Here is a 24,595-nt window from a genome sequence, read left to right as displayed (position 1 = left end):
ATAACATGTAATACTTACAGTACCTTGCCGTATTTGAATGATTTAAAACACTACCGATATGTGTTGAAGTTTCACATAGGGGTCCGAATGAAACGCAGGCTTGCAGGTGCCTCAAGTGATCGTGGGGCGGCCCGTCGGTGACCCCTGGGCTATATGATATGAAAGGGGAACCATAAAATCACCTTCATTTTAGACAAAAACATGTTTGACTGACTTTTCCAAAATCACTGGTGAAACTTAGAGGATTAGACGCCTTCTTTAAGGAGACTTTGGATGCAAGAGCACGTAGCTTGATGGCGCTCCAGCAGGACCCCCGGGTAGTCGGCAAACCCGGTTTCCTCCACCACCGCTGACGGCCGGCCACCCAGTCCGACGACTCCAACTACTTTTCGGGCTGTCCACCGTAGACCTCCGACTGGCACGCACACACGGTGTCCCTTGTTTTGGCTACATTAGCCGCCGCCCAATCGATGATCACATCGTGAGCCTCAAACTCACCACACCCTGGCTAGTCCCGGCCCTCTCTCCCCAAATGTCGCACCAAGCTAAAGCTCCTTAACGTGCCACTCCGGCGAGAAATTTTTTTGTGGCATGTGTTTTTGCACGGTGCAAAACTTACCGTATTTTCATGACCATAAAGCGCACAGTATTAAAAGGCGCAGTCTCAGTTACAGGTGCTATTTCTGTATTTAACACATACACAAGGCACACCGTATTATTGGGCGCAGGTATGCATGCTAAGACATACCGTGTCGCTCAGAAGTCAGTGAGGAAGCAACAGCGCTTTATTTCTTTGGACAGATTAAGAGCAGAACTCTCATTCAGTTTATCAAACCCACTTGAAATCAGGATGGTCATCACTCAACACAACATTCTCAGGCATGATGCACAACTAAAAACATCACACAGCAATGCAAAAACAGACAAGACCCTACCGCTATTTTTGCAGAACAATAACTAACAACTATGTAGCTCAAACATGTAACTTTAAGAGCATTTGCACCAAAACACTACCGCAAAGCACGCTGGGGAACAGGAAGTGCTCCCAATACGCTAGCATGCATGCGGGAGCAAAACTGAGTTGGGTTGTACTTTATTGAAGCATTTAACAATGTACTCACGTTATTTTTTTATCAATCCTCATCCACAAATCCATCAAAGTCCTCATCTTCTGTATCTCAAATGAACAGTAGGGCAAGTTCTCCATCAAACACGCCAGGTTCCCTCTAGTCATTGTCAGAGTCAGTCTCGTTGCCGTGCGGCGCCTTAGAAATGATGCTGGCTTTTGCGAAAGCTCGAACAGCAGTACATCAGACACGTTAGCCCAAGCATCCACAAACCATTCACAAATTGTGGCGTAACTCACACAACGCTGCCTCCCAGTCTAAGTGAAACTGTGTTCTCTAGCTGTCATCCATCGCTCCCACGCCGCTAGCAACTTCACTTTAAACACCGTGTTTACATCGATGTCCAGCGGTTGGAGTTCCTTCGTCAAGCTTCCCGGAATGATGGCAAGCTTCAAATTCATTTGTTGCAATTGGTTTTTCACAGCGGCTGTGAGATGGGCGCGCATGGAGTCAGATACACAGGGACGGTGACGCTTGGGGGAAAAACATCCGGTCTCTTTCCGTACACCCACTCAGCCATTTTCTCGTCGGGCTGGAAACTTTTGGGCGCGAGACGGTCGCTATAGGCTGGATGCTGCAATGGGGGTGGAGTCTTAAAAGCAAGTATTGGCATATGCCGATACCATGCTTTTTGACGATCGGACCACCCCTATTTTAAACACTTTTCTCAAACAGGCGTTAACATTTTCTCACGTTTCTCTCTTGCTTTAAACACTCTCAAAGTTCAAATTCCATTAGAAAGTTACTGATCAATCAAGGTTGGACAGAAATTCAGTGACTCACGCGTGTTTCACTCCTCTGACCGTACCTTTCCGTCCTGCCGATGTTCGGCTGTAGCGTTGTTGTATCCTTGTTAAAACGTATTGCTCCTGTCGTCGTATTTTACTCCTCGTCCTCCATGAACCGAAAATTCGTTTATGGTATTCCGTGGTGGCGCAGAACGTTTGGTGGACATTGTGGGTTTTGTCAGGGAGAAAACTTGCAACCATACAGCGTTCAGAGTCGCATGCGGTTAGCTCCTTCTGTCTTTCCATAGTTTACAACAGGGGTGTCCAAAGTGCGGCCTGGGGGCCATTTTCGGCCCTTGGCCCTTTAATTGGCCCTCAGCATGTTCTAAAAATATAATTTAAAAAGAAAACAAAAAAAACAACAGGAAAAAACAACTTTTTTTTGTAGCATAAAATTGAAATACTGTATTCAAGGAAAAATACTTCTTTTCTTTTTAAAGTCATAGTATTATGATAAACAGCAAATAAAGTTAAAGGGAAATTAGGTAGCGGAAAAAAGTTATATTACGAGAATAAAGTCAACATATTATGGGAATAAAAGTCAGAATTCCGAAAAGAAAAAAAGAATCAAGATTAAATAGTTGGAAAAGTAAGAAGAAAAAAAAAACCAGGAGAAATAGAAGAATCAGCTGTCATTTTATCAGAATAAAGTCAAAATATTCAGAGAAAAAAATTCACATTCTAACAAGAAAAAAAAGTCTCAGGTTCATGAGAATAAACTCGTAATATTGTGAGGAAAAATAATGTTGTTCTAGTAGCATAGAGTTTAAATATTAAAGAAAAATATGTTATTTTTTGAAAGTCGTCATATTATGATAATCAAAACAAAATAAAGTTGTAATTTTTGGAAAATTAGGTTGGGGAAAAATAACAATGTTACGGGAATAAAGTCATATTACGAGGAGAAAAAAAAGTACAAAGTTTATTTGAGAAGAAAGTGGAAATATTTGGAAAATTTTTAGAAATGGGGAACAAAAAGAGCAAAAAGTGAAGTTGATACTAATAATCCACTTTTTCACCCATATCACAAAGATGCAGTTTTTTTCTTTTCTTTCTTTACCCTCGCTGGAAAAAGTTTGGACACCCCTGGTTTACAGTATTGGCGGTGAGCAAGCGGCTCACACGGTTAGCTAGTTTTCTAGCCACAACAAGAGACGGCACGAAGGAGATTTATTGACAATGGTCTACAGCAGGGGTCAGCAACCTTTACCATCAAAAGAGCCATTTTGCCTCTTCTTCCAGTTAAAAAAAAAAAAAAAACAAGTCAGGAGGCGAAAAACATTACACTGCTTATGAACGTGTAAAAATTGTAATCTTTTTCAAATGTTACCTATTTATAACCACAAAATTCAACCTACATGTTTAGGCCTATTCTGAAATCATTTAAACACTTGACTCTGGACTGTAAGTCTTACTGATTTGGTTCCTATATTTGTGTAAAATTAAAACAAAATGTAGCCAACTTTTAAGGTTAAAAGAAAAAAAAACGCCCATCAAAGTGGCCATATTTGCACATCGGTATTTTTTGCTGAATACTGTTTATGCCTGCGATAAATTGTCACCATTGACCATTCTATTGGTCCTGTCCTTGAGTCTTTTTGCAAAGAGAGGCATTCTGTCATTTTCTGAATTTCCTGTTTATTTTTTAATTTGGAGAATAGATGCTCTAGTTTAATGAACGATTCTTTCATGTATTCTCCATCTGTGAATGGCTTCCAATCTCATGTGTTGCCAACTTGGCGATTTTCTCTCTAAATCTGTGGCCCATCTAAACCCTCTTGGTGACTTATTTTTTCAAAAGCGACTAGCGACAAATGTAAAGACTTTTCCTCACGTCGTCGGGAGATTTTTCTGGTATTTGGAGACGTGAAAGTGAAAATACATATTGTTCTGAGCGGTGAGTGTACAGTTAGCTCCCGTGGTACACTATCTGCCTGTCCTGGAGTCACCACCTCAGCGATTAGTGCATCACGGGCTCCGAGCACCTAGCTACAGCGTGCTTCTCGTTATCAAACATATTACTATGTTACTACTGTGCAGTAACTTGCTTCAAACTCAGATCAACTCAGAACGCAGTCTAGATGCTTTGACAGACTGGCGGTGAGTCGGATATTGCACATTCATTCCGAAAATGCACATTTCCCCTATATTGGTTTTCACCGCGCTTGGCGAAGGGAGCCGAAACAAGGAAGCTGAAGAGTCTCGTGCTGCTCCGGAGCCGCGAGTTGCTCACCCCTCGCCTACAGCCAATCAGGACGCAGAAGAAAATGGGCGGTGCGGACAGAAGAGAGAGAACAGAGAGAGACACTGCCGCCTTGTGCTAAAGCACAGAACTACATCACTCATTGCAGTTCCTCTTAAAGGGCCAGGCTCGGCCTGTAACAGCATTCATACACTGTTTAAAAACAAAACCAAAAAAAAACACTAAAATTTGACAAAAAAATCCGCAAAACAGCAAGGGAACACTGTGTAAAGGCGCCCCCACTGCCCCCCAAAAAATAGGCACTCAATATTTTTTTAATAATTACCAATTTGGAATTGTCAAACGGCGACACTGGCCAATGACATTCATCACAAATAGATTTAAAAAAATGTACAGTTAATTGGGAGCAAAACACCTTTGTGGCTGTATTCAGACCCCCGCCATCCCCACTCATATTCGCTTTTGCAAAAAAAAGCGACAAATGACAAATCTATTGCTATTTTTGGTCTTATTGGACACTTTTGGAGACTGACATGAAAGCATGTCCAGTCATCCCTCGCTACATTGCATCCTCACTCTTTTTTTTGTTTTTTTAAATTAATGAATTAACAAATTAGCGCTGTTTCGTGGTTGAATAAGGTCTATTTTTAGTAAAAAACACCAAAAAGCATATTTACACACAGTGGCGGTAGAGTAGCTTTCTGCACTGGTCTCCAGGTGTCAATAACATCACATTCATGAGACAATAGCACCAGGAAGTACGCTGTGTATGCTAACATGAGTCAGTCTCATCTTATTTATGTCTTAGATGGCTTATTGTCTCTTATTATGTCTACTATATTGGGTAATACAAGTGTAAAAGGTGACTATAGGGGTGTTATTTCATGTGCACAGGGCTGTAATAATTAAAACATTTTGAAGGTCAACAGGTTTTCTATGCTCTAACTACGAAAATATTCCATTTACATATTCCATTTGCGATACACGAGGACGACTGTACTCGCTGTTCTCGATGAGCAATGGGTCCTCCGATGGGCAATGGGTCCTGCGATGCACCTCCACAAGCCCCCGGGAGTGTGCCTAAAATTCAATTAGATCTAGCTATTTTGATTTATTATTTGAAAATTGTATTTATTGGAGAATTACCTGCCAGCAGCATGTAGTCTCGTTTTAACAAAAACAAAAATCATGAACGCTTTTAACACAAAAGCCTTTTTATTTTGTTCCCTGACTGTACTAAAAGGGTAATTCCTGCAATTTGGTGCCATTTGAGTCCGAGTGACATTTCATGGTATATTATGTTAAAAAAAAAAAAAAAAAATCCATCCCAATTGAAATGTGAAAAATCACATTTTAATTAGTAAGCCCACATCTACCATATAGCGTAACAATGTGGGGAAAAAAGATGAATTCATTTGAAAAGGCCAACCAGACGTGTCCCCACTCATGTTTGCCCAACTACACTTACATACAGGTATATAAGACATAAAAATTCTACAACTTTTTATTATTATTATGTAATGTTATACTGTACAGTGGGTTGCAAAAGTATTCATACCCATGAGCAACGCTCAATTTCTCAGCACAGAACAAAGGAAAAGTGCGTTTCTCCTGTTTGCATGAAAGGAAATAGCACAAACATGACAATGTATCACTGTTTTTGTTATAAGCACTCTTTACTACACTGTAGATAGATTGCATAAGTTTGTATTTTATTGTTGCAAAAGTATTCATACCATTGCACCGAAGTTGTGATTTTTAGTCAAATGATTGCACACCAAAAACTATTGCATCACAGTGTCACAAGCCTGCAATTACACACCTGTGACCTCTTATAGGCTTCATTACTCCCTATAAATTGTGCCAAGTAGTCACCTGTCCACCATCTTCTCATGCTTGTCAGCAGACAAGAGACATCAAATTGAAGGAGCTGTCAGACGACCTCAGAAAGAAACTTCTAGAGAAGCATAGAGAGGGACAAAGCTATGCAGCCTTTACAGGTTCACTCAATGTGCCAAAAAGTACTGTTGCATCCCTAGTCCAGAAGTGGAAGTGCCATGGTACCACTGTGAACCTCTGAAGAACAGGGCATCCCTCCAAGATCACGGCAAAAGGCAAGAGGAAACTGAAGAGCAAACCCCTCCGTAACTCTTGAAGACATGAAGCAGTCTCTCCAGGTTGCTGGGACTAATGTACACGTGAGAATGTACACTATATCCCGCACTTTACACAAGGAAGCTCTCTATGGGCGTGTTGCAAAGAAGATACCTGAAGAAACAACATCTCAAGGCTCGTTTGCCTATTCTACTACACATCTGAAAGACACTTCAGCGATGTGGGAAAGAGTGATCTGGTCAGGTGAAACAAAAATTGACCTTTTTGGCCTGAACAAGTCTGCAAAAAGCCTGAACGTCGAGAGGAGGTTTATCTTTCAGCAGTTTAATGATCCAAAACATCCAGCTCAATTGACACAAGAATGGCTCAGGAAGAAGAAAGTGAAGCTTCTAGATTGGCCAAGTCAGAGCCCGGATCTCATCCCAATAGAAAACCTGTGGCGGGATCTGAAGATTGCAGTCCACCAAAGATCACGAAGGAACCTGACTCAGCTGGAGCGGTCTTCCAAAGAGGAGTGGGCGAAACTGTCCAAACGACGTTGCACAAAACTCATTGCTGGCTATCCAAAGCGATTGGAAGCTGTTATTGCTGCCGAAGGAGCTGCAACCAAGTACTGACTATGACTTGATGACTAGGTATGAATACTTTTGCGACAATGAAATACAGACTTATGCAATTTATCTATAGTAAAGTGCTTATAACAAAAACAGTGATACATTGTCATGTTTGTGCTATTTCCTTTCATGCAAACAGGAGAAACACACTTTTCCTTTGTTCTGTGCTGAGAAATTGAGTGTTGCTCCTGGGTATGAATACTTTGCAACCCACTGTATGTCAACTGTCTAAACAAATGTATTTAAAAAAAAATAAAATAAAGGTTATAAGTGCTTTAAAACTATCCCTGCATTGACCGTCAATAAGATCATCAATAAGATCTTTTTAAAAACACCCAATGGCCATTCCTTCCTGTATTCCAGAGGTGTCCAAAGTGTGGCCCGGGGGCCATCTGCAGCCCACAGCTTTTTTTTTTTTTTGCCCGTGGCACATTCTAAAAATAGATTTTTTTTTTTTTTTTACACTAAAACAAAACAAAAAAACCAGCAAAAAATAAAGTAGCATAAAGTTGAAATCTATCCATCCATTTTCTATACCACTTCTCCTCTTTAGAGTCGCGGGGGCATGCTGGAACCTATCCCAGCTTACTTCGGGTGACAGGCGGGATACACCCTGGACTGGTGACCAGCCAATGGCAGGGCACATATAGACAAACAACCATTCACACTCACATTCATACCTATGGACAATTTAGAGTCTCCAATTATTGAAATATTAAAGAAAGAAAGACAATGGGCCTCATTCACGAAACGTTCTTACGCACAAATGTGTTCTTAAAGCCTTCTTACGAAGATTTTTGGCATTCATGAAACGTGTTCTTAGATCTAAGAACAAATTCTACGAACACTCAGGAGGACTCTTACGCACAAGCAAAGCTTGCACTTTCAATGCGCAATCGCCCTCATGATGGATTTTGCAACCTGATCCCAAAAATGTAGTGCAAATAAAATATCCCAACAATTATTTATCATCAAAACAACTAAAATATACTCCATCGATAAATATATATTTTCAAATCCCAATTCATCAAAAAAAAAAGTAGCTGGCTGGACGTGCGCTGCGCAGAGAGAGAATGTAAAGGGACCATTAGATTTATTTGCTGAAAGCCACCAATATTTGATGTCCCGCTTCAGGCTTCCCTCTCTGTTCTTGCAGGTGTGCAGGATCATCAGAATAACATCGCAATGAAACGTGGTGTGTCTATTGCGCACGTAGCACCCCCAGATAACGACATGCGCCCCCAGCCACGTCTTGAGCCAGAGCACGGGGCTGCTGTATTAATTAGGCAGCGTCTAATCAAATGTAACCACAGAAAAAATAAATAGTCACACACAAACTATGTATTTTGACTTTATTTTTCCATCATGATTGTGTAAGTATGTTCTAGAGTTTCTGAAATGGTTTGGTTTCTGATTGATGGCCCACCTCCCGTTTCCTCCAGATCCCTCCGGTGCAGTCCAATCTTTTTTTTTTGTCTATTTTAAGTCAAAACACTTCTTTTTAACCTCTGCGGTGGTGCGTTTCTCCATGGAAACGGCATTTATGTTTCCTGCAATGGTGCTCCATGCCGACTCTTTTTGGATGGCCTGATGACCGGTGGATACACGTGAAAATAAGGTGGTCTTGTGTTCGGTCACTCCTTGTAAAAGCACCTCTATTTCAGTACAATTGAAGTTTTTCTTTCGTTTGTTGTCCAGCTGCTCCTCAGTCTTGCCCTTGCGCGTTGCCATCTCCGCCTCCAGCTGCCCGTTGCGCACGGCACATTTTTTACCTTGTATGGGAAATAATAGGCGGTGACCTATGCAAATTAGGGCTCACATGCACGGGCATCGCAGTTGGCATTCATCAACCTAAGAACACCGGTGCGAACGATTATCCCTACTTAAGAACGTGTCGTGAATGCGGCGCAGTTTCCAACCCGCGCCTTCTTAAGTACACTTCTTAAGAAGACTTTTAAGAAGATTTTCGTGAATGAGGCCCAATGTTTTTTTTAAATTACGTAATATTCAGAGATACCAGCAAAATTTACAGTTGAAATTTTTTGGAAAATTTGGTTGGGGAAAAGTTAGAACAACCGAAATGGGAAAACGGCTATAATTTTCCAAGAATAAAATCCAAATATTAAGCGAAAAAAGTTGTATTCTATTGAGGAAAAAAAGTCACAGTTTTACCAGAATAAACTCGTATTTTAGTAGCATAGCGTTGAAATGTTAAAGAACAAATTTTCCTTTTTGAAGTCGTAATATGAGGAACAAGCAACACAAGATAAAGTTGTGATTTTGGGGAAATCAGGTTGGGGAATAATTTAAAAGGGAATAAAGTCAATATAGTTTGGACACCCCCTGCACACGTCACATGACTTTTAGGAAGTAACTAAGTGTTTTTGGAGGGCAATTGACAAGAGGCAAGAGTATCACACTTCACACTGCGCTTTTCAACTGTTGAGAATGGCTCTCATGTGGTAACGCACAACTCTTGTTAGGCTATTTTATTGTTAAATGTGACCATTTTTTGTGCATTTTTAATAAATAAACCTTCCTCTGGTGCAGCGGCAGGAAAACAAGGGTAGCCGGCAACATGACTTGCAGTGCTACTGTCGCCCAAATAGTCAGATGCAATCTGTAGCTTGTACAAAAAAAGCTGTCCAAACAACACGTCAACACACATGACGCGCAAAGTAAACTACCTACTGCACCATGTAGGCATACAAATAAATATCTATGCACAATACCCATGCCAAAAAAACACTCATATACTGTACATCCCCGCCACAAGGCATGCTGGGTAGCTTGTGGTCCTCTTTCTCCCAACAGTTTGCTGTGTTTGTTGCATTTTTGCTTGATTGCAAAATATGTTTATTAGGTCGTCATAGAAGTAAACAAGGAGGAGTTGACATACTCTTGATATCCAGTGTTTTATTGTTCAGCTGGACTACCCAGCATGCCTTGCGGGCATTTGGAAATAACCGTTTTAAGTTACATGCTATGTTTACCGCCTCGTTGTTGATTTATGTGATGCGTTGAACATGTTGTGGATGCGTTGTGTTGTAGTTTTGTTGCACCGTGAGCAAGTATGTCGTTCTGCTTGATGCCACCTATATACACTGTTCCAAATCATTGTGCAAATAGGATTTTAATGTCATTAACATAAGTATTTTTTTTGTTTTTCAATGAAATTCATGTATGGCTTTGTATCTTGGGGCTCTTTGGATTACTGATACTGGATCAATCAAAAACGCACCGTATTAAAAGGCGCAGTCTCAGTTACAGGTGCTATTTCTGTATTTAACACATACACAAGGCGCACTGTATTATTGGGCGCAGGTATGCACGTTAAAACATACCATGTCCAACAACAGTACATCGACACGTTAGCCCAAGCACCCACAATCCATTAGTGAAGCTGTGTTCGCTAGCTGTCATCCATCGCTCCAACACCACTCGCAACTTCACTTTAAACGCCGTGTTTACACCGATGTCCAGCGTTTGGAGTTCATTCGTCAAGCCTCCCAGAATGATGTTAAGCTCCAAGTTCATTTGCTGCATTTGGTTTTTCACAGCGGCTGTGGTGACGCGTGTGGAAAAACAACATCCGGTCTCTTTCCGTACACGTCACGCAGCCACTCAGCATTTTCTCCTCGTCCTTCCAGCCCCTTTCATTGGTCCGGCTGGAAACTTTTCTTTAGGCAGCATCTTCCTCTTAAAAATCACCACAGGTGCCAGTTTCTGTCCATTACCATGGCAACCAAGCACAACAGTAAAAGCCGACTTCTCGTGCCCCGTTGTGTGTATCTACCATGCTGGTCCCCTTCTCTACAGTGTGGTTCACCAGGATGTGGAAAGTCAGCGGCACGTCGTCCATGTTGGTGATGTAGTTGGGCTGGGGGTGTTTGTCTGCAATGTTTTTACTGCAGTAGGAGCAGAAGATGGCCAGCTTTCCTTGTAATCCGCTGGATGTTGCTGCGCCACGGTAGTCCTTGCCCGGATGGATAGATGGCGCCGTTTCATAAAATATACCTATATATCTACTGGGGCGTACTCTTAGCGTCCTCAGTCACGTCCACCTTTCCTCTATATAAGCAGCGTGTCGGCAGGAGACGCTCCCAGTCAGTCGAGCAGAGCGCTCATAAAAGTCACACAGCAACACTTACAGATTTTGGAACTCTGTACACACATAAGGTGCGCATTTTGGACTTTTAAGTGCGCCTTATGGTCGTGAAAATACGGTACGTTAGAAATGATGTTCCACATTATGAAGCATGCCACAGATTTCAAGCAATATGGGAAATAAAAAGGATCTCTCTGCTGACGCGTCAACGATTGCAATGCCTTGGACAAGGCATGAAAACATTCAATAATTCACAAAAACGTTTGTATGGTGAAGAAATTTGTGACTGATAGCCAGGATTGTGCTGATAAAGGCATGAGAAAGATTTCTGCCAGACAAATGTATTGAATCAGGAGAGCACCTGCTAAAAACAAAGCAGCAAACAGGTGTTTTAAGCTGCTGATGCCTCTGAAGTCCCATGAACCTCAAGGTGTAGGACCCTCCCAGAGGCTTGCAGTTCTGCATAAACCTACTATTTGGCCACCCCGAACCAATACTCACAAGCAGAAATGGTTGCAGTGGGCCAACAGATACTGTACATGAAGATGTATTTTCAAACAATCCTGTTTACTGATGAGGGCCGTGCAACCTTGGGTGGTCCGGATGGATGAAGTAGAGTATAGCCAGCATATCTCAACAAGGCTGTGATGTCAGCAAGGAGGTGGCTGAGTCATGTTTTGGATCGGAATCATTGGGGGAAAGCTGGTTGGCCCTTTTTGGTCATTGAAGGTGTGAAAATGACCTCAGCAAAGTATGTAGAGTTTCTGACTGACCACTTTCTTCATGGTACAATATGAAGAACCAAAATGACCTTCATGCATGACAATGCACCATCTCATGATGCAAAGAATACCCATCTCTCTGTCATTGGCTGTTATGGGCATAAAGGGAGAGAAACTTCATGGTTTGGCCCCCTTGACCTCAACCCAATTGAGAACCTATGTAGCATTGTCAAGCAAAAAAGCTATGAGGGTGGGAGGCAGGTCACAAGAAAACAGCAGCTGTGGGAGTCCAATCTGACATCTTGCAAAGAAATTCAAGCAGAAGCGCTCCCAAAACTCCCAAGTTCAATGTAAGAATTGTGAAGGTTATATCAACGAAGGGCTCTTATGTTGACGTGTAACTTAACTGTTCAAATGTTAGTGATTGAAATAGCTTTTGCTTTGAGTAAATATGACCTCCTTACGCTTGCAGATTCAACAAATGACCATTTTCGGTTCTGAACAACCAGCAAAATGCTTTGAAGCTCTGTTGTGCATAATAATGTGGAACACTGCATTTTAGGATTTTATTTTTGAAAAAAATACTCTTATCATTGGGAGGTTTGTTCAATAACATCCAAACTGTACCCTAAAGGTTGATGACTTGAAAATGATGATGAATGTAATTTATATGGACTATTTAGCAAAATCATTTGCATAATCATTTGGAAGACACTATATAGATGGCCCCTTCACCAAATTTTTTAACCCGATGTGGCCCGCAAGTCAAAAAGTTTGCCCACCCCTGCTCTGGGGTCATGGCAAACTTTAGCCTAAAAGGTTCCCCCCGTTAGCATCTTGCACAGTAACAGGGTGGGCTCATAATAACAGGGTGGACTTCATAAACTATTTCCAGCATTGTATTAGCTTTTTTTTCTGTACATTTTTAAAATACTTTAGGTTCCTATAATTCCTACTGATGAAAACAACATGCATGTATTATTTGTCAGGGAAAGGAACCGCTATCTGCAGCAGAAAGACAGCGGATCTGCAGGGCACGGCGCAATGCAGACCCTGAACTACGAGCAATATACCTGAGTAAAGAGAGAGACAGGTGGAGAAGGGACAGAGAGGAAAGAAGAAAAAAAGTGTCAGACCTGAGTGAAGGAGAGAAAAGTGCACTGAGAGAGAAATGGCGAGAAAAGAAAAGGAAGCAGAGGGAAAGCGCAAGAGCCTGGATCCAAAATGAAAACGCTCTGCATGGCTACCACAACGCATCTTGAAGAATGTGGCAAAATGACGGACGGGGATGAGTCTGGCCAAAGGTCCTCAATCATTGGAAAGACAGAGACTGCGTACAGGAGAAGATATTCTCCAGAAATTCAGTACAAGCAATCTTGCATAGCGGAGTGCTGCTCGTTGCAGCTAAACAGTCACCAGTGATTTTCTGCTCCATCTCACCCTCAAGGCGGCGTACCTGGGGCCACCTGGACCCTGTGTTGAATATCGTGAGAAATACCCAGTAATCAACCATCTCCATGTATTCGGCAATGATGGCCCAGCAAAGTAGTATAGAATCAGCTTGTCCCGGCTGGAGCTTCTTTGAGGCCAGTCGTGGCAATGGGCTCCAGATGCTGTTGGGGGTAAAACACTGTCTGCTGAAAAACATCGGGACTACTGCAGAACGTTTTTTTCTTTTTTTTTGTGAGGAAAGTCCAAGAAATGAGAAACCTGCGCCCACTTGTGCCGGTTAAAGGAACAATGAAAATCCACCAAGTTATCAGACTCGAAATTTCACATCTAGAGCAGGTTGTGCTTCATGAGAATACCACAACCGGGCAATGCAAGGCAATGGTGTGGAAGTTCATAGAAAAACAAATGGATTCACTGTCCAAATATAACACTAGAAACTCCCTCTGTACTTTGTTGCCTATGAATTATTTTTGTAGAAAAATCAGATGAATTTGTTTTGTTGTTAGGGTTTTTTTTGTTTGTTTGTTTTTTGAATGAAATATATGGTTACACAAAGTAATATGTCCACCCTGTTACTGCTGTGTCCACCCTGTTACCCTTGCTTTTTTAACTTTCACTAAATAAAATGTAATAGCATTTGGATTGTCTTTGTGGCCATCAACATGGTGAATGAAATGGAAAAACTGAAATCAATTTAAAACAGGTCACATGCCCGTTAAACTTTATTTATATCGCAAATGAAATGTGTTGAATCTACATTTGACCTTAAAATGAAACATGTTTTTTCCAAGATAATAGGTATTTATAGATATTTTAAAAATATACATTTTACTGATCAAATAAGAGACATTTTAGGTCTTAAAATAAAAATAAATATTTTGACTATGCGTTTAGAACCCTTAGCAATAAAGATGAAAATGTCCTGTAACAGGGTGGACATTTGGACGATGTTGCAAGTGATTGGAAATGATTATAATTCAATATTCTGAGCCCAGCAAATGTGGTGGTTGTTGTTGTTGTTGTTTTTTTTTTAAAGGAATGGCATCGAATTGTAGGAATAACCCAAAAACGAACTGACCCATTGTCCTGTCCAGCCATCGGGGCAGATAATATTGTTTACCCAAATGCCCTTACATGCGAAACAGATTTGCTCTGCCAGGGAAAAGTGTAAGATACTCTTCCCCTGTTATATAGATTTTATTTGGTGTTTATTGTTATGCAAATAACAGGAGCAGGAGGGGTTAGAAAAGAAGAGAAAAGAAAACTGAAGCGGGAGTGCGGGTATAAAGAGGCGGACAATACAGAGAAAAACAAGAACAGCATCAATGACAACAATTGCAACGACAATAACAAAACAGAAACAAACAGGACAACATCAGCAAATGTCTAATGACAGTCCAAAAAGACCATAATGGAGATGACAAAATAATATCAACAGCCACAGTGATAATGCTGTATTGAAACAGTCATACTTATTTGTGGTAATGAAAATATTAACCATAATGGTGAACAGAATGACAGTGACTGTAATGAACACATGACCTTAAAACCGACGTGCAGTGTTCCATCATTTATCGCTGGGGATAGGTTCCCAAAATAGCCCGGAATAAGTGAAATCTGCAAAGTAGCCAATTTTATTTGTTTAGTTATTATATATGTGTTAATGCTGTAAAACCCCTCACAATACACTTTATACACTTTTGTCAGACAAGCATTAACATTTTGTCACATTTCTCTCTAGTTGAAACACTCAGTGTTCAAATTTCGTTTGAATTTGAATGATCAACCTACTAGGATGGACCCAAGAAATTATCAAGTGACTCACGTGCATTTCACTCCTCTGATCGTGCCTCTTTGTCCTGGCACCGTTTCGCTGTAGCGTTATTTTATCCTTGTTTAAACATTTTGCTTCTGTCATCGTATTTTCCTCGTCCTCCTCGAATCGGAGATTAATTTATTCCGCAAAGGCGCCCTACAGCCGGTTAGCTCCTCCTTCTATTTTTTTATTGGCGGTTAGCAAGCAGCTCACATGGTTAGCTTGTTTGCTAGCAATGACGGGAAACGGCACAAAGCAGATTTATTGACAATGTTCTACAGCGGGGGTGTCCAAACCTTTTCCAGTGACGGCCAAAAACTAAAAGATGAAAGCATGCAAGGGCCGTTTTGATATTTTGTAAAGATTGGAAACTGATTTATTGATGGATAGCCCCTTGAGACGAATCCTCTTGTTTTCAAGGGGGTCCAACATAGAACATAAAATGTACAATACACACAGGCTCCTAACCACCACTCCCCCACACACAAAGCATCAATAATGTCACACCGTTACTACACCGTTCGTAAAGCAAGTGAAAAAATGTATTATTATACATATTGTACATTTTCTTCTCATAATATTATGACTTTCTTCCCATGATATTCTAACTTTTCCCCAACCTAATTTTCCAAACATGACATCTTTATTTTGTTTGTTTTGTTTTATACCAAAAAACTGCATTTTGTCTTAATATTTCAACTCTGTGCGACTAAAATGACATTTTTTCCTCATAATTGTAGAATCATAAAATTGCCACATTTTTTACTTAATATTTTTACTTTATTCTCTTAAATTTACAGCTGATTTACCATTTCTGCCATTTCAACTTTCTTGTCATAATTATGATTTTTTTTTTTAAATGACAACTTTACTCATTTTGTTTGTTTTGCATATTTCAATTTTATGATAGTAAAATTACTTTTCCTCCTAATATTACGTTATTGTCATAAAATGATTATCTTTTTTTGTTAGATTACAACTTTTTCTGTTAATATTTTCAGTTCATTCTTGTAAAAGTACAGCTGAATTTGTAATTTGTGCTGTTTTTTTAGTTTTCTTGTTAAATTATAGTTTTACAATGTGCCGCGGGCCAATAAGAAAACAGCCGCGGGCCACACTTTGGACACCCCTGTTCTACAGCCAATCAGGATGAAGACAATGGGCGGTGCAGACAGAAGAGAGGGAAGAGAGAGAGACACTACAACACTCAGCTTCCCACATGGAATTCTTCTTAAAGAGCCAGGCTCTATAAATAAAAAGCACAAAAAATTGGCGAGTCCGCGAAAGGTGAGCCTCGATGGAATGAGGGAACGCTGTACGTGAATACCTAATAATAAATCTAAGCCTCTACCTTGAAAATACAAAGAAAAACTGTTTTATGTTATGACAACCCTATCTTTGAGAAATAGTCATATACAGTAATCCCTCGTTTTTTTGCGGTCAAAGGGGACCAGAACCTCCCGCGAAAGATGAAAAAACGCAAAGTAGGATTTGCCTGACCATATTTGTGTCCAAACTCACTGTCTTTTTCCTGCAATCAGCAATCCACAATGCCAATGCAGCTTCCATTTTCACGATTCTCTTATTACGCAGACTTACCACACGTTTCGCTTCCGTATTGAAGGTTATTGAAGCGGTTTTGCGGATGTTTGCTTCCTCTTTCCCTGATGGTCATCATCTTCTTCTTCCTCTTGGGCTCCCCGGAGGAAGCTTTTGCAGGGACACAGCGCTTAGGCGGCAATGTAAGGGCTTAACTAATCCAAAAAATGTTATCGCGAACACAACACCAAGATACAGTATGCTAGACAGTCAACAGCGTGGATGAGACTGGCGAGACACAACAAGGGAAGATGCTAGTTGACGCTGCGATGACGCGCAGCCAATCAGCTCACGGGATAAATCCACTCATGCTCTCATTGGTGGATGGCACGCCGGAAACCAATCACGCGCTTTGTCTGAGTGCCCGTGGCATGTACAGGACAGTACAGTATAGTACAGTACAGTACAGTACAGGCATGTACAAAGCCTTTGAGTCAACTCATGTCTTTGTTTGGCTCACGCACCAACATGAAACAACGCCTTTTTCCGCAATATGGCTGCCAATATGGCTGTATTTTTTCCTTTTTTTTTTTATGAATATTTTGGAAAAACACGCAAAACGTGAAGCGCCAAGTGGCGAGGGATCACTGCATCACATTTTTATTACACTTTCACCAGAGAGACCATTTTGTGGCTTAAGGGTTAAAAAGTGTAACTTTACAAAGGGGTTAAAGTTGTATTGTTTTCCTGAAAATATTGAATCAAATGTAGGCTTATTTTTTTCCGGTGAGGCGCAACCAGTGTAGAGAGTTTTCAGAATGTGCCACCTCGCTTCTCTTTGTAGCAGAAACCGCTGCCTGCAAAGAGCGACCTGTTTGACGCCGACTCAGAGAGTGACAGCGACAAAGATCGGCCGACCGAGGCGCCCGTCAAAAAGAAGAAAAAGAAGGTGCGGGAAGAGGAGGAGGAGGAGGAGGAGGAGCTGCAGCCTCGGAAGGAGAAGAAAAAGAAGAAGAAGAAAGACAAGTGGAGGGATGAGTTCAAGCCGGTGCCGGCGCCGGAGACCGACGACGAGGAGGCGATGCTGCCGTCCCCTGCCCTGCCGAAGGAGAAACCGACGGAGCAAAAAAAACGCCTGATTGACTCGGATGATGAGGACGATGAGCTGGCTCCACCTAAGAAATCCAAGAAAGACAAAAGCAAAGATGGAGGGAAGCACAAGAAAGACAGGGGGGAGGAGGGGAAGAAGAAGAAAGTGAAGAAAGAACTAAAGATTGAGTCTTCTGAAGATGAGGCCCCTGCCGCCCCCCACGAGGATGACCTAAGTGAGGGCCTCTCAGACTCCCAACAGGAGGAAGATACGCAGGCCGAGACTGTGACAAAATCCCCCGAGAAGGTCCGCGGAGACGACAAATCCAAACACAAGAAGGGCAAGTTGGACGTCAAGCTGCAGGGCATCAAGGATCTCATCCAGGACAGGAAGAGCAAGAAGACCGACGTCTTGCTCAAGGAAAGCAGCCTCCACAAACTGAAGAGCCTCACATCGAAAGGCAGGGAGGAGGCGGGGCGGCACTCATCCGACTCCAGTGACAGCTCCGGCCTGCACAAGAAGGCCAAGACCCAAAGTCAGGAGGGCACATCGGCACCGACCAAAACCCCCTCGTCCGCCTCCACGTCGTCCTCCAGTGCCCCGGCGGTCAAGGTCAAAGAGGAAGAGGCCGCCAAAGACGACACGTCGGGGCAGAAAGACACCAAAGGCTCCACTAACCTGTTTGAGACCTTCTTGTTGAACTGCGAAGCAAAGGACAGAGCCCCCCGCAGGCCGCCAGCGCATATGCCCACCTCAGACCGGAGCAGCAACAAGCCCGCCAAGGTAAGATGCTCAGTTTTGGACATCATTTGCATGAAGAGCAAATTTACTGGGTCTTCAGCCTAATGCGAGGGACATATACAGTGGTGTGAAAAAGTGTTGGCCCCCTTTCTGAGATCTTTTTTTGCATGTTTGTCACACTTCAACATTTCAGATCATCAAACAAATGTAAATATTAGTCAGTGACAACACAACTGAACACAAAATGCAGTTTTTAAATTAAACTTTTAATTATTAAAGGAGAAAAGACTCCAAACCTTCATTGCCCTGTTTGAAAAGTGATTGCCTCCCCCAGAAAGGAATTAACTGACATCTATCAGTGTGGAAAAGGTTACAAAGCCATTTCTAAAGCTTTGGGACTCCAGCGAAACCACAGTGAGAACCATTATCCACAAATGGCAAAAACATGGAACAGTGGTGAACCTTCCCAAGAGTGGCCGGCCAACCAAACTTCCCCCTAGAGTGCAGCGACGACTCATCCAAGACATCACAAAAGACCCCACAGCAACATCCAAAGAACTGCAGCCCTCACTTGCCTCAGTTAAGGTCAGTGTTCATGACTCCACCATAAGAAAGACACTGGGCACAAACGGCCTGCATGGCAGAGTTCCAAGACCAAAACCACTGCTGAACAAAAATAACATTAAGGCTTGTCTCAATTTTACCAGAAAACATCTTGATGATCCCCAACACCTTTAGGAAAATACATAGCAAAAGTAAAATATGGTGGTGGTAGTATGATGGTCTGGGGCTGTTTTGCTGCTTCAGCACCTGAAAGATGTGCTGTGATAAATTGAACCATGAAATTCTGCTGAAGGAGAATGTCCGGCCATCTGTCGGTGACCTCAAGCTGAAAGCAACTTGGGTTCTGCAGCAGGACAATGATCCAAAACACACCAGCAAGTCCACCTCTGAATGGCTGAAGACTTTGGAGTGGCCTAGTCCAAGTCCTGACCTGAATCCTATTGAGATGCTGTGGCATGACCTTAAAAAGGAAAAGCCTCCAATGTGGCTGAATGACAACAATTCTGCAAAATTCCTCCACAGCGCTGTAAGAGACTCATTGCAAGTTATCACAAACGCTTGATTGCAGTTGTTGCTGCTAAGGGGGGCCCAACCACTTATTAGGTTTAGGGGGCAATCACTTTTTCACACAGGGCCATGTAGCTTTGGATTTAGTTTAATTTAAAAACAGCATTTTGTGTTCAGTTGTGTTGTCATTGACTAATATTTAAATTTCTTTGATGAGCTGAAACATTTAATTGTGACAAACATGCAAATAAGACATCAGGAAGGGGCCAAACACTTTTTTACCCAACTGTCGTTGCGTAAATGATGAGGGGCACCTAAGAAAGGTCGTGTTCTACTAATCTATGTAGGAGAGAAATGATGGAAACTGCATGGAAAATTATAGGCTCTTTCAAAAAACAACAAGGAAGTTGACTGCGAGTTTCCAGTTCGCCCAAGAGAACACAAAGTCCGATAAAACTCACACCACGTGAATTTCTGTTGTCTACCTGTTTTTATTTGTCACTTTTAAGCTCGTTGGAAAGATTGAGAAGACCTCCAAGCCAATCAGAGAGTCTCCGTCACGGAAGGAGCCCGAAAGGACGGAAAAGACCAAGCAGACAGAAGGTATGTGCCACACGAGACAGGTGGTCCTTGGGTTACGTACGCGTTACCTTCCTACACTGTCATGTAAGTCACATCTTAGACCTAAATTAAGTCCTAAGTTACACATGAATCATAAAACTATTAAACACAAGTACAGTCAAACTTGTCTATAGCGGCCACTAGAGGGAGTCTGCAAAAGTGGCCGCTATAGACAGGTGGCCTCTATAGACAGGTTGGCGTCCAGTTTGAATGTTGACCAGTAGAGGAAAAAAAAGGGGGGGGGGGAATAATAATGTTGACCAGTAGAGGGCATTACGGACTGCGGATAAAAGTTGTACAGCACTACTAGGCTTGTTATTATCATGGTTCATGGTTTTAATCCTGAACATGCATGAGTCAAACAGTAGCACATCACATAGTACAATTCACAATTTTGCATGTCCTAAAAGGAGTAGGAAGAAACAGAGCTTATTTAATCCTACCCCTCATCAGTTTCACATCAGTTGCAATACATTTATTCACCTCTTGTTCTTCCAAGTGTACTTTGTAGGTCTACATGACAATGTAGTGCAATCATAGCCAAGGTTTTTACTTACTAAAAGGAAGCTAGAGGCTTAATAATAACTGATAGAATATATCCACCACCCACAGAACAAAGCTGTGCTAGTAATGTCTTACGCTTGTTTTTAATATTTTACTTTTTATACGGCAGAGTGTCATTACAGCTTTAGTTCATCAGGAAGTGAGGGGAAGTGACGGTGGGCGTCCCGAGCAGGAGAGCTAGGCTCAGTGCTAGCTGTGAGTTTGGAGAAAGTTGGGAAGTGTGTTTATGTTGGCGTGGATGTAAAGTCCTGCAGTGTTCTCCGCTGTTAATAAAGCCATTAAAGTGCATCGGCGACGTGAGTCTCTCCTTCCCCACAACAAGCGGCATTACAGTATTGACCAGTGCACACCAGGAAATAAACGGTGTCATTTCTTACAGGCATTGGCTGGACAGCTATGTAGTGGGGCTTGTTTAACCTTTGCCTTGTGGGCAAGCAGGAAGGAGAGACGATGCTGAGAGATGTGTGTGTGTTCTGAGCTGCTGTCTGGTGGCCGCGTTCAATAAATAAAGTTGGCAGAAGCAACAGGAGAAGTTTCCTTCTTTGCTTCGGAGCTGAATAACACTGACAAGTTAACAGACTAGTAGCAAACGGAAAAGAAGACGGCTTTTTTGTGTCGAATACAGAAGATGAGGACTTTGATGGATTTGTGGATGAGGATTGATGAAAAATAACGTGAGTACATTCTAAAATAATTGAATTAAGTACAACCCAACTCAGTTTTGCTCCCGCTGCCGCATGCATGCTAGCGTATGTTTTTATTTATTGTAGCGTCGCTGGGAGCACGTCCTGTTCCCAGCCTACTTTGCGGTAATGTTTTGGTGCAAATGCTCTTAAAGTTACATGTTTGACCAGGAAATAGCAAGCTCAAAAGAAAAATGGCTTTTTTATGTGGAACAACTGACAGTTTGTGTGGATCTTGTGAATGATTGTGACTGAGCTAGGACTCAGTAATTAAAGTCTACACACGACGGCTTCATTGATTGAAAAACTAAACTTTTTCGTGCATGAAGCTTCTATTTGAGTCGGAAATTTGGCCGCTATATGCGGTCAGATATTGACCAAGGGAGACAAAATGGGTGGCCGCTGGCTGCATTAAACAGGTGACTGCTATACACAGGGTCTATAACATGTAAATTTGCTGTGGGGGATTTTTCAGTGGCTGCTATAGGCAAGTGGCCATTCTATAAAGGTGGCTGCTAAGACATGTTTGACTGTATTCATGAAACTGTAATAATTTGCCTTTGCTCTGGCTTGTTGGGAGGAGGAAACAGAAGAGGTGGAAGAACAAAACAATAAGGAGATCACTGCACTGCTTATTTATCACTGTCACTTTTATAGGAGCAGATACTTCAGCATGCAGAATGATACAATGTTCCGTAATGCTGGTTGTGGTAATCAAACGTTTAATACCAAAAGTGCTGCCGATATTGGTGGGTGTTTCTCCTCTCTAAGAGCTGCGATGTTCATTTTCGCTTCCATTGTGTTGGCTATTCTTTTCCTCTGCACGTTTCTCCCAGAATTTCTCACGCTTGGGAGACATCATGAAGTGCATACATTTCTTTAACAAGGAACTGCGTGGAGCTCGGACACACGGTATTCATCCGCGGTGCATGAGACAAGTACACACTGCATCCTAACAGTGTGCAGAGTGTATTCACTAGCTGCGTGTGCTGAAACTAGTTCTCGAGTGAGTTCAGTGTTTACCAGCAAAATTTAAGTTTTTATTATTCAGAACGGTCTAACCATAGCACCACCGTTTATTGCCGCTCACTTTTTTCAAATGCTTTTCCACTCGGCTGAAGTTGTTATTTGTCTTTTGTGTCTCAAGTATGTCCCAAATAATGTGAAACCTTGTCCATCCACTCCCAGTCGCACCCAAGCCCAGCCAGAGTCACGGCTTCAGCCTGGACAGTGATGAGATGGAAGGACAGGAGCCGGCAATGAAGCCTCGGGACGAGCGGCGGGAGAGGGCCGAGGAGAGCTTGCGGCCGAGCTGGGAGAAGAAGGGGCAGATGGACGATCGCAGGAAGAGGAAGGAAGACGGCGAGCCCAGACTCCTCGTGGCAGGCGATGACCAAGTGGACCGCCAGGACCCACTGGAGACCACTGACAAATCTGGTAATTATTAATACAAAGTCCGCTTAAGTCGTCCCCGCTTATGTCCACAAACCATTTTATGGACCAACTCAAGTGTTTTTCTTATTACCGTATTTTCACGACCACAAGGCGCACTTAAAAGTCTTAAATTTTGTCCAAAATGGGCAGGGTGCCTTATAATGCGGAGCGCCGTATGTGTGTACCGAGTTCCAAAATCTGTAAGTGTTGCTGCGTGACCTTTATGAGCGCTCCGCTCGACTGACTGGGAGCCTGCCGACACGCTGCTTGTACAGAGGAAAGGAAAGGTGGATGTTACTGAGGATGGTAAAGGCCCCAGTAGTTATGTAAGTATATTTTTATTATGAAATGGCGCCATCTATCCCTCCAACTACATCACAAACATGGACGATGTGCTGCTCACTTTCCACATCCTGGTGAACCACACTGTAGAGAAGACCAGCACGGTCGCGATACACACAACGGGACACGAGAAGTCGGCTTTTACTGTTGTGCTTGGTTGCCATGGTAATGGACAGAAACTGCTACCTGTGGTAGACGCTGACGCTGCCTAAAGAAAAGTTTCCAGCCGGACCAAAGTGGCTGGAAGGAGAAAATGGCTGAGTGACGTGTACGGAAAGAAACCGGATGTTTTTCTCACGCGCGTCACCACAAATGAACCTGGAGCTTAACATCATTCCGGGAGGCTTGACGAGGGAACTCCAACCGCCGGACATCGGTGTAAGTAGGGCGTTTAAAGTTACGTTGCGAGCGCCTTGGGAGCAATAGATGACAGCTAGCGAACACTGGAATGCAGCGCTGTGCTAGTTTCTCCACAATTTGTGAATGGATGTAAACACGGCGTTTAAAGTTACATTGCGATCAGCGTGGGAGCGATGGATGACATCTAGCGAACACAGCTTCACTAATGGATTGTGGATGCTTGGGCTAACGTGTCTGATGCACTGTTCGAGCTTTCACAAAAGCCAGCATCATTTCTGAGGCGCCGCACGGCAACGAGACTGACTGACAACGACGACAGGGAACCTGGCGTGTTTGATGGAGAACTTTCCCTGCTCTTCATTTGGGATATAAAAGATGAGGACTTTGATGGATTTGTGGATTAGGATTTATCAAAAATAACGTGAGTACATTGTTAAATACTTGAATAAAGTACAACCCAACTCAGTTTTGCTCTCGCTGGCTTTTTAAAAACATACAATAGCAAGCATGCTAGCGTATTGTCGCGTCGTTCCCCGGCGTGCTTTGCGGTAGTGTTTTGGTGCAAATGCTCTTAAAGTTACATGTTTGAGCTACATAGTTGTTAGTTATTGTTCTGCAAAAATAGAGGTAATGTCTTGTCTGTGTTTGCGTTGCTGTGTGATGTTTTTAGTTGTGCACCATGCCTGAGAATGTTGTGTTGAGTGATGACCATCCTGATTTCAAGTGGGCTTGTTAAGTCGGTATGTGTTACCATGCATACCTGCGCCCAATAGTACGGTGCGCCTTTTGTATGTGTTAAATACAAAAATAGCACCTGTAGCTGAGACTGCGCCTTTTAATACGGTGCGCTTTATGGTCGTGAAAATACGGTACTAAAAAGAGCCCGCTTAAGTTGGAGTCGACATACATGCATATGCCTGTCACGACAAATCGATTAAAAAAAAATAAAAAATGAATTAATTAAGAATGTCGGTCATTTTCCTCGCCTCAATAAATTGACATGTGCATGGGTGTTTGTTTTTCTGTCTCTCTCCCCTCACTCTTTAACGCACAATATGGGTGACAAAAGGGTTCGCTCTGCACATTGGTGAAGTTAGTTTCATGTTTTCTCTGTTCATTTCACGTTGGCAGTTGGATATTCGGCTTCGTAGCAACAGCGGTAGTTCCCCCCTGCTTTCAATGGTGCGGGGAGCTCGCACGGGAAG

The 24,595-nt window shown here is 42.4% G+C and overlaps 1 protein-coding gene across 2 annotated transcripts in view; it reads left to right on the top strand.

The window, feature by feature from the left end:
* The window catches only part of mphosph8 (M-phase phosphoprotein 8), a 61,742-nt gene that overhangs the window by 6,392 nt on the left and 30,755 nt on the right, over positions 1 to 24,595 (top strand). For both annotated transcript variants that reach the window (XM_054788025.1, XM_054788023.1), the window contains exons 3-5: positions 17,329 to 18,357; positions 19,896 to 19,989; positions 22,443 to 22,691. In XM_054788025.1, coding sequence (XP_054644000.1) covers positions 17,329 to 18,357; positions 19,896 to 19,989; positions 22,443 to 22,691 — 1,372 coding nt within the window. The remainder of the gene's footprint in view (positions 1 to 17,328; positions 18,358 to 19,895; positions 19,990 to 22,442; positions 22,692 to 24,595) is intronic.

Source organism: Dunckerocampus dactyliophorus, chromosome 9 (assembly GCF_027744805.1).
Source record: "Dunckerocampus dactyliophorus isolate RoL2022-P2 chromosome 9, RoL_Ddac_1.1, whole genome shotgun sequence".
NCBI classification, from domain to species: Eukaryota; Metazoa; Chordata; class Actinopteri; order Syngnathiformes; family Syngnathidae; genus Dunckerocampus; species Dunckerocampus dactyliophorus.
The sequence above is the reverse complement of the archived record's forward strand: the minus strand, read 5'-3'. Positions and strand labels throughout refer to the sequence as shown.